This window comes from Nicotiana attenuata, unplaced genomic scaffold (genome assembly GCF_001879085.1).
Source record: "Nicotiana attenuata strain UT unplaced genomic scaffold, NIATTr2, whole genome shotgun sequence".
Taxonomy (NCBI): Eukaryota; Viridiplantae; Streptophyta; class Magnoliopsida; order Solanales; family Solanaceae; genus Nicotiana; species Nicotiana attenuata.
Window position 1 is genome coordinate 128,933 of NW_017672773.1, and position 10,086 is coordinate 139,018.

The window sequence follows — 10,086 nt, forward strand, 5'->3', positions numbered from 1 at the left end:
TTCTTCATTCCCCTTTTTCTTCATTCTTCTTCTCCTTCCCAAGTCAGCCTTTGCACCACAAAATTTCTCTACTATTGTTATTCTCCTTCAATTCTTTTCCGGATTCCAATGGTTAATTAAGGATTTAAAAAATAAAAGTCACCATTACAGGTGATTTGAAGATTCGATTTCAGAAATTGAGTTTTTCGATTTGTTAGTTGTTTGGAATGGGTGTTGTCTCAATTGATTGGAATCATCAAGATGAGTGCAAAACGTAAATTTCAAGTGATTTGGAGTAGATTTAGGCTATATTTGAGTTAAATTTCAGAGGATGCCCAAGGAAGAAGAAGAACACGTGAAGCTCCATTGATAGGATTCATTTGTATAATAATGTATAATACTGTATAAATAGTACATAATAATGTATAAACACAACTTATACACTATTATATACAAGATTGATACATTATTTATAGGTATTTGGTGAATTTCTCGCATTTTCTTCTTCTTCTTCTCATTCTTCTTATACACCTATATACATAGTGTATCAAGAATATTTTCACTCTGTGATTATACATCTTTATACCCTTATACATAATGTACCTCTTTGTATAAAAGTGTATAAGTATCGCTAACGAAAATTTTGTACGATTTTCACTTGCAATTCTTGTATAAAACTAGTCCAAATCTCCAACAAATAGCTTCAAACTTTGTATACAACCTACTTAGACTATTTCTAACAAGTTCAAACAATACCCACTCCAAATTTCTCACAAAATCATAATCGAAATTTAACAAGATTAGCATTAAAGGAGAGGAGATTTTAGGTTTCTCGCGTCTATTTTTGCGTTTTTCAGTTTTGTTTGCATATGATTCTTTTTCATTAATTAAATTAAATATTTATGGGTGAAAAATGAGGAGAGAGCTACAATATGGGTAGGTAGGAATAAATGAGGTTGTTATAATTAGAGAGAATGGAAAAAGAAAAGATCTTATTGATATTTAGCTACATATTTGCAAACTTGTAACTGAGCTAAAATAGTGCAAGGTCAACTTGTGGAGTGCATTATTCTATAATTTTGTATTCTCAAAACAGAGATAACTAAAAATGAAAAGGATTTCGTTTTTTCAATAAATACAATAACATGCACAACAACATACAGGAAGGAAAACATTTGTCCCCTTCAGATGCTGGAATACATTAAGTATAGTTGTTATGCTCTTTGCTAACATGTTACTCGAAAAAACCCTTACAATGTAACTGGGAAGCGAACTGGCTCTTAGTAAGATGGTTGATGCTGTTAACTGATCGACTCGAGTGATGCAGGACTCGTGCAACTAACATTTCCTTTGAGCTGATCAAGCCTTGATCTAAGTGAAACTGGTGATACGAGCCGAGGGTAGAAAGTGCATGAAGACTATAAACACATTCATTCAGAAGGTTGTTTCAGCAGAGACATCTATGTCACTTGGCAGGTGTAATCCGTTCACTCAATTTACTGCATGGATATCAGCCACGAATATACTACCTGAGTCGCACCAACCCCCTAAGACATCTCTGTCTGAACACTGTAAAAAACATGTACAAAAGAGCTTAATGGATGAGGAATAACAAGAAACAAGTTTCATAGCAAAGTTGGCATATTACTGAACAAAAACTCTCAAACACAGTAGTAGTTCGCGTCTTTGCGTTACAGCTCCAGAAACATAGCAGTTCATGAGGAGGTGAACAGGGGAAAAGTAAGGAAACAGAATCAAGCAAAATGATGCTGTTAACAACACTGGAGTTCAACAGTTAGTCAAGAAGCATCTGATTTAACAGAAGATCAGATCACAGTGCTGATCCATTTCAAATAAAAGAAGTGCATTGGTGGTGATTACCACCATCAAATTAACCAAGTAGAGCTGGATAATCTGCATATCACATTTACACTTAGTTCATACCTTGCTAAATCCAAGCCAATTAGAATCTCCTCGGTATGAAAATATTTTCTTGCTTTCTCGCCATCGTCCACAAAGGACCTGTGCAGAAGTATTCATCAATTGTGCTATTCAATATCAATGACAATAACATGGGAAGTATAAAGGCTGTACAATACTTGCATTCAATTTCATACCTATAGCACAAATTAATGCTCTCTTAAGTTTATCAAGAATAGGACAAAGAGGAAAAAGGTGATGGAAACAATTCACTACTGGCACTATGACTATTATGAGGAACAAAAATCAAAATGCACCATGTATAAGGATGGAGCAAGACCAGATGGCTGTGGTATAGGACCTCAAATTCGCAAGTTATAAACCATTCGTCATTTTGGCCCCCTAAACTAACAATAGATGACAGTAATCATTTCAGGGGGCAACAGACTGCTGCCTCACTATCTTGAGACTAAAGTTACAAAATTGGAAATAGTGTAGGGAAGGAAAAGGGGAAAAAGGAAATAAAAAAACAAGAAAATCTGCGGAAGGAAACTACTAAATAACAAGAACCGGTTTTCACGTACTTGAGTGATTTATGCTTCTACTTTGAAGGAAAAAAAAAATAATAACATTTTAATCATGGTAGACAGACCATGTAATGCATTTTACCCATTGCTTGGTGGGATGAATAAAAAAATTTACTAAAAATTGGAGACAGATTAGAAGATAGTATCTTCAAATTCAAAGAACTAAAAGGAAAAAGAGAGTTGGATTGGGTTGGGTTGTGAGGGGAGAAATTGAGTTCTACATTTTGTCGTTTGGGGATCTGGACAGAAATAAAGAGAGAAAAATTCCTCAGTAATATTTTTGGTAAGATTTGTTGGCCAGACTGTCACTACTTAAAAAGTACAGCAATCAACAATATTGGATCTTAATGGGGATTATTACGTTTTGAGGAATTGAGGATACACGTTGGAATAATGGAAAAAGATTTTGAACATCTTTGAAGGAATGTCTAGCTGTGCTGAAAATTTACATCAATATTGGCTCTATGTTAGTTCTATGTTTTAAGTGAAGATATAAGTTGGAGTAATGATGTAACTCTGATTCTCTACTTAATTCATGAGAAACTATGAATGGTTGGTTGTGAAATAGTCACCTCGTAGTCAACTCCTTGCACATAGACGTATTCAGGATCAATGGAAGAGAAAGCAAGTCCAGTTATCTGCCGTAGCATGAGATATTATAGTAATTAGAAGTAGAAGAACAAAGCATGGTATTAATGAAGAACATTGAAAGAAAAAATGAACAGCAAGGAAATAGAAGAAAAAAGAAACAAAAAGAATGGTCATTGAGATTGAGGGAACCAATAATGAGATGAATTAAAATATTGACCAAACAACTTCATCTGTGTGGCCTCACTTGAGACAAGGGCTATTAGCAGGATTTCTTTTTAGAAGTTCCTTTGATACCTTATTACACAAAATAACTAAAATACCCCCCCAAATACACACACATATGACAGAAATTTACCTCATATTTAGAGCAGTTTAGCCATCTTGAGATGGCCGACCACCTGCATTTGAAATGTATATTTCGCATCAGGACATTGAAGCAGACATAGGAAGCTGAGATAATTACACACTTCATGAGAAGTTGAAAGAGAGAACATATCCTAGTGCTAAAAACCGCAATATTCGATTAGAAATGTATGAGATGAAAGACAAGATCAAAGTTGGCATAGTGTATTCCAAGTGATCTGCAATTGATTAAGCGCACAAGCACACTGTAAATATAATTTTTCTTTATACAAGTTTAGCGAACAATCCCTCAGGACCAAGTAAAGCTTCATGAGGAAACAACCTTCGAGGATCATAAACGGTCACAGTGCGATCAGCTCCACCAGTTGCAATAGTACCTTTTGAAGAATTACAGACTGCATACAAGATATCTCCTACGGATCCACAGATTCGACGCACGCAACCACCTTTTTCTTTCATTCTCAAGTCCCATATTGACAGCTGCAGTCAATACAGAGTGCAGAGAAGAATCAGGAACGAACAGGGAATTCTCTGCATGATTCCAACATAAGAAAATGAAAAACAAAGGAACATCACCTGGCAACCTTCTGCAATTGCTAATATGGAACTTTCACCCCCTCCAGAAAAACTTTGCATGAACATAAGTGATGATGGATACGACAATCTGCAACATGATTCTTGTTTGCATAGATTTCTCATAGATATTTAAGAAGAAGAAAATAGTCCACGAATAGAATTATTTGCCATTTGACGGACACGTAGCAGTCAGAAATGCAATCTAAATACTTTTCCAAAAATTGACTACTACAGACAGCAAGTCACAGGTATAAACATGGATACTCAGCTTTCATAGTGAGACATAATTGAAATTGCTTATTATGATGGGAAAGGTAGGGATAAGGTCTGCGTACATACTACCTTCCCCAGACCCCACTTGTGGAATACACTGGGTATGTTGTTGTTGTTGTTGTTGTTGACGGGAAAGGAGAATGAGTAATAGAAATGGCTATGAGGAGTGCATTTAATTCCTGGACTGTTTTGCTTTGGTTCTATTTATTTTGTCTTTTGTTCACACTTCAAATAGTGTATGCTGTTTTACTCAAAAGTTGACGAGCAATTGGACTGTAGATAAAAAGATGCCTTGTATCTTCAGTTTCTTTTTCACAAATAAAGCATCTGCTAAAGGTATTAATGCTCCTTAATGTCTGACTTGTTTATCTCCGACCACAAGAAGTAAACTCAGCATTTGGCAATAGTTTCCTATATTTTGTGTCTGCTTTTGCAACACAGCTTATATATATATATATATATATATATATATATATATATATATATATATATATAAAGAGAGAGAGAGAGAGAGACTGGAAATTGAATGCTAGATGCATGATATTTTTGTACATGCTGCTTTATATATAGACCATATTTCAGAACCGGAGAACACAGTAGCAAGAAATAGAATGAACAGTTTGAGATGATACTATAAAGGATAACTGCTGTCTCCAAACCAAAGATAGGTACTTACGTACGTAAAGTGCGGAGATGAATATCTTGGTCATAAACATCTACGGTTTTGGAGAAACTGTGAGCCACAGTTGCCTGAGGAAAAAGGCCAGTAAATACTGTAATTCAGGCTGAAAACAAGAAATATGCCACTAAAAAGAATTTTTTCTTTGCAAGAGAGAACAAAGAGAGAGTGAGAGAGAAGATGGTAAAAGAAAGAAAATGAAATGCATATGGCAGAAGAACAAAAATAACCTTCCCACTTGCCTTACAAGAGTTCCACTCAACTTAAAAGTGCTTTAGAGTTCATTTGAATACCCAATATGACATTGAGAATAACAGAAACTTACTATTTGTGCTCAGGTATGTTGACTAGCTGAAGTTATTTAGCTTAATAAGCAATAGATACATGGGGCAAAAAGTACGTTACATTTAGAGGCAAGGAGATTATTTTGAGAAATTTTTTGCCATCATTTCACATTTCTCAGTATAACATAGACAAAAAGTAAAATTTGTTCCAAGCAGCAGATAGTCTAGCTGGAAAACTCTTAGGCAGAGGACAGAAGCTATATTGAAGCACACCAGAATATATACAACAGCAAATGGATAGCAAACTAATCAGAAGAAAAGGACAAGGGCCACCCTCCCTACCCCCCCCCCCCCCCCCCAATTTTCTCTAATTTGCACCCACAAGCACATATACAATGGTTTTCATACAAACTTTGCCGAGCAGGAAGAAGCTTACAGATCTGAGACATCAGGATTAAGGAGTACAAACTCAAATCTAGCAGATACATGAGATCAAATACCATGGACCATTGAGTAGGGTTGAAGCAAAGGCCTGCCCAGCTACCTTCTCCAACACCACAATCTCGAGGAGAGACAGAATATGTAAGCCTGTTGACATCTGAAAAAACAGCACTTGATCAAACCACAATCAAAATATCATGCTTGATAAGAATAACTCGCTAGTGAAATTCAATGTCTGGCCCATGTTAAAATCACATTACACAATTTTGCTTAGATCTAGTCTAATTAGCAACACTATATCTAATCAGTTTTAATCAAGAAGCAGGTTGGTAAACAACAATACAACATCACTCATACGTTAGATTATACTATTCTAAGCTCAGCATCTTTAGTTAAATTATAATAAAACTAAACAAGTGAGCATGTTGGACCACATAACTAGTGAATTTAGTTACTAACAGTTGCTTAATGCCTATATCCATAGAGAAAATTTAGGTCTACCAGGAGCTACACCAAAATAAACTGTTAATAGTTATCCGAATCCACTGCCATATAGTTCCGTGATGAAAATGAAACAGGAGAGATACCTTTACCACTGGCATCTAATCTTGAGACAATAAGGTGACCATAAGAATCCACGCTTCCCAGTGTTAAGCAACCAGTGCCTGTAGAGAGCTAGACATAGCATCAAGTTGTTGACAGCTAGAGGGTAGCTGCTTCAAGTACTTAAGAGAAAAAAAATCACTTGTAAACTAATGGAAAAACCACATAGTAAAAAAAGTGAAGATAGAAAAGAAGTAAAAGCAGCAAGTTCTCAAAAGGAAACGAGGTAGAAAACCCTTCAGATGTACAAGACCACAGCATGGTACAAATACTTTCTAACTTAAGAAAAAAGTTTTAATACTAGTTTTATAATTCAATGATGTGATACTACAGGCCATTCCTGTCGTTTCTTTTTCTAATTCCCCTTCTCTGTCTCTCTATCTATATGTATCACCGTCTCCCTCACATCATTTTTTTGGGTGGAAAGTAGAGTGAACTCCTTTATCACCATGCCTTATTTCAATACCTTAGGAGGATTATTTCACAATAAGAGAATAGCAACAAACTTTTCAGTAAATCACAAGAGCTGCCAAATTTTCAAAAGCTAAATATCACTTAATAATGCAAGTGCAACTCATGGAAATCAGAAGATATGCAGCATGTCTCCAGATCTTACCTTCAGTTTCAGCTAGCGCTATGCTTTGGATTTCTGACCGATGGGGGCAGCAATTGACCACTGAGGCCTCTAGAACCTTCACATGAACGTCATTGTTAAGCAACATCACAATTTTCTTCTTGCATCATGACAAAAAAAAATGACAAGTTTACCTCACATTGTTCAGGAATTAGGAGGTCCCCCTTTCCTAGGTTGATCAGTGAACTTTTCATTGGAATCTGTACAGTGAAGATGAAAATAAAATGAACTACTCTTTCTTGTCTGTCAAACATGTCTATCAAAAACATGCTTGTAAGAGTGTTAGTCAGCTAATAACCAGCAAGAATGTGTGTCAAGTCAATAATGAACTTATTGACTTTTATAGACAAGATAACTAAAACAATAATAACCGAGGACGAAATGAAATAGCTACATGACAACAATCTGCAATCCGACAGAGTAGCTTATTCAACTTCCCACACCCCCGACCCCCAACCAATCCTCAATCTGTCTCTCTATCTCCTCTAGTCACCTTTACAAATCACAAACAGAAGTCGTAAATTGCGTGTGCAGGGTCATATCAACAGGGGAAGATCTATAGAGTTAGCTACAGGTTCACGTGAATCCTGTAGCTTTCGTCCAAGCCCTGTATATGTATTAAGAAATACACTACTTAATAAATATTTCATTGTGAACGCAGTTATTATTGTATATTAACACTAGGTTGCTGTCGGAACTCATAAACTTAAAATTTTGGAGCCTCTTGGATATCAGACATGCAAGAAATAAAATTATAATAATTGGAAAGACAATTTCAGATTTTCCCCTCTTAAATGGGGCAAGACAATTTCAGTTTAGCATTCTAGAATTCATCTGGGGACTACAAAAAGAATTGCATATATGATAATTTCTAATATCTTGAACACGTATATACACAAGTGTAAAGCATGTCAGGGTAGGGAATTTTGAATATAAGGACTTACAAGAAGTCTGTAAATTTGGCAACCAGAAGCTACATAGACCCAACAAGAAGAATTGTTATCATCATTCACCTGCTCTCAGAAAAAGAGTTAAAATGAATTGCGAAAAATGGAAATAGGAAAAAAAGAAGAAGAGGCAATTAGTATAACGGACATGAAGGGCAAGACGAGTAGACTGGAGATTGCCAGGGGAAGGATGCTCTATAACAGTGGAAGGAATCACTGCTTTCTTCAACCACTTTGCTTTCAACTCCACCATCTCTCAGTTTCGCTGCTGCTTTTGGTTCTATGGGTTTGCTTCAACGTCCAACAATTAGAAACACTTTAGGGAAGAAAAAAAAGAAAAGAAAACTTTAGAAAGGAAAACTTTAGGAGAAATATTCTACCTATTTCTTTTACAAAAAATCTGTTTTACTTTTTTTTTTTTGTCATATACATTCATTATACACAATTATACGGGTAAAACCTATTTTGATCCTCCAACTTTGCCTTAAAAATCAAACTGTTCCTCCATAATTAAACAATAGACTTTCTGCTCCTCTTATCATATGCATTTTCTATTTTACCCTTGACATTTTTAATTCTTCATTTGTGTAGGAGTGTCAATGGATATTTAAAAACCGACTAAACCGATCGAACTGTACCGTTACGAGCACTCTCGACCTCCAGCATGTAAGTCTAAAAAGAGGGAAGAAAGAGTCAGTATAAAAACAAAGGCCATAAAGCGAAGAAAGCAAAAGGGAACTCACCCTTAAGGCCATCGCTGCCACACCGCGTGACAACTCAGAATCATTGACCTCCTGAAGAGATTTGCTCTCAGCGGCGGAGCATAGAAGATCGAACTGTGGCACCAAATCGACCGTGTCTTGCAACAGGTTGAGGTCCGATGGAATTTCGAGTATTCGAGAAGGGCCTTCCGCCCTTACCACAATTCGGGTAAAACCCTCTTCGAACATTCTCATGTCCTCAGGGTCAATGTTGGATTCGGATTCATAATCCTCAACCATGACGCCTTCCCCCTCTTATTTGCCGAAGAAGGGGTACGGTTCGGCCGAGATGACGATGGTCTGCTCGGAACAACAACAACAGCCTCAGAGCTCTGTCCATCTGTTACAATAGTCTCCTGAACGCTCGCAACAGGCATCGCCTCCGCATCCAGGTTGGCACCACCGCTGGTCTCGGGGGTCGTTAATGTAAGGTCGCCCCTTGAGGGTGTTTCGGCTAAAGAAGCCCCTTCCAACACTACCCTTCGCCTCTTCGATGGGGCTTCTCCACTACCGACGAGGGAAGGTTCCCCTGTTGAACAGACTGCGGGAACCGGAGTCTCCAGTTGAGGAGTAATCTCCAAGCGTACGGCCTTGGCCGCAGGCGCGGTCCAGCGGGCTGCCGGATTCTCTATGCCCTCGCCTGCAGTAGCTCTTGGTGCGGGCCGGGTAGAGAGCATCGGTTGACAGAACGCGAGCAGAGAAGCCCTCGTCCTTCTCGCTCCTCTCCGACCTGTTAGTAAATCGGGATTTGATAACATAACGACGAGATTAAAAAAACTAAACTGTGAAGTAAAGAACAAATCGGAACCACAACGAACCAACTCACCAGTAAGTGGCTTGCACCCAAACTTCTCATGGAAGGATGCCCACTTGCGAATCCCCACCGTGTGGGGAAGAATTGCGCCCACCCACTCATGAATATCGGCAACAAGCGGGGGAGGTAGTTTCTCGGCTGCAAAGACAAAAGCAAATCCTCAGCGAAGTCGTTTAAGGGGGGACAATTGATATCCATCTTAAGAAAAATTGCACAAATTAAACAGAAAGGAGAACTTACGAGCAAAATTCCACGTTTCAGGAAACCCCGCCGAGTTCGATACGACATGCTCCGTTCGGGCGTAAAAGTAGTTTTCCCAGAAGCGGCGGTTGGTCTTGTCGTCCATCTTCACCACCAAGCTCTTGGTTCCTCGATGGCGCATGTGAATCATCGTGCCCCGAAGAAAATGGGGGCGAAGAGGTGGAGCATATGTCCTAGAGAAATTTCTCAGCCGGCCAGCTCTGCGTACTGGATGAGCACGAGAAAGAGCTTATACGCATAGGGGGAGAGTTGAACCGGTCACACCTTATAAAAACGGCAAAAATCAACCACCAAAGAAGGAAGGGGAAGCGTGTACCCCACGATAAAGGGATACGCGTAAAATGCATAGTAGCCCGGGCGATGTAAATGCGCT

At 38.0% G+C, this 10,086-nt stretch overlaps 1 protein-coding gene across 1 annotated transcript; it reads right to left on the bottom strand.

Annotated features, from left to right (window-relative positions):
* Positions 1–1,082: 1,082 nt before the first annotated feature.
* On the bottom strand, positions 1,083–8,205 carry LOC109214457. The gene is made up of 13 exons (XM_019378371.1): positions 8,026–8,205; positions 7,875–7,943; positions 7,065–7,130; positions 6,913–6,988; positions 6,281–6,358; positions 5,753–5,850; positions 4,966–5,039; positions 4,017–4,104; positions 3,763–3,920; positions 3,433–3,475; positions 3,059–3,124; positions 1,924–2,001; positions 1,083–1,548 (listed from the first exon to the last, which is right to left on the bottom strand). Exons 1-13 carry the CDS (start codon positions 8,128–8,130, stop codon positions 1,471–1,473), a joined length of 1,077 nt encoding a protein of 358 aa, XP_019233916.1. The 5' UTR covers positions 8,131–8,205; the 3' UTR covers positions 1,083–1,470.
* Positions 8,206–10,086: the final 1,881 nt, after the last annotated feature.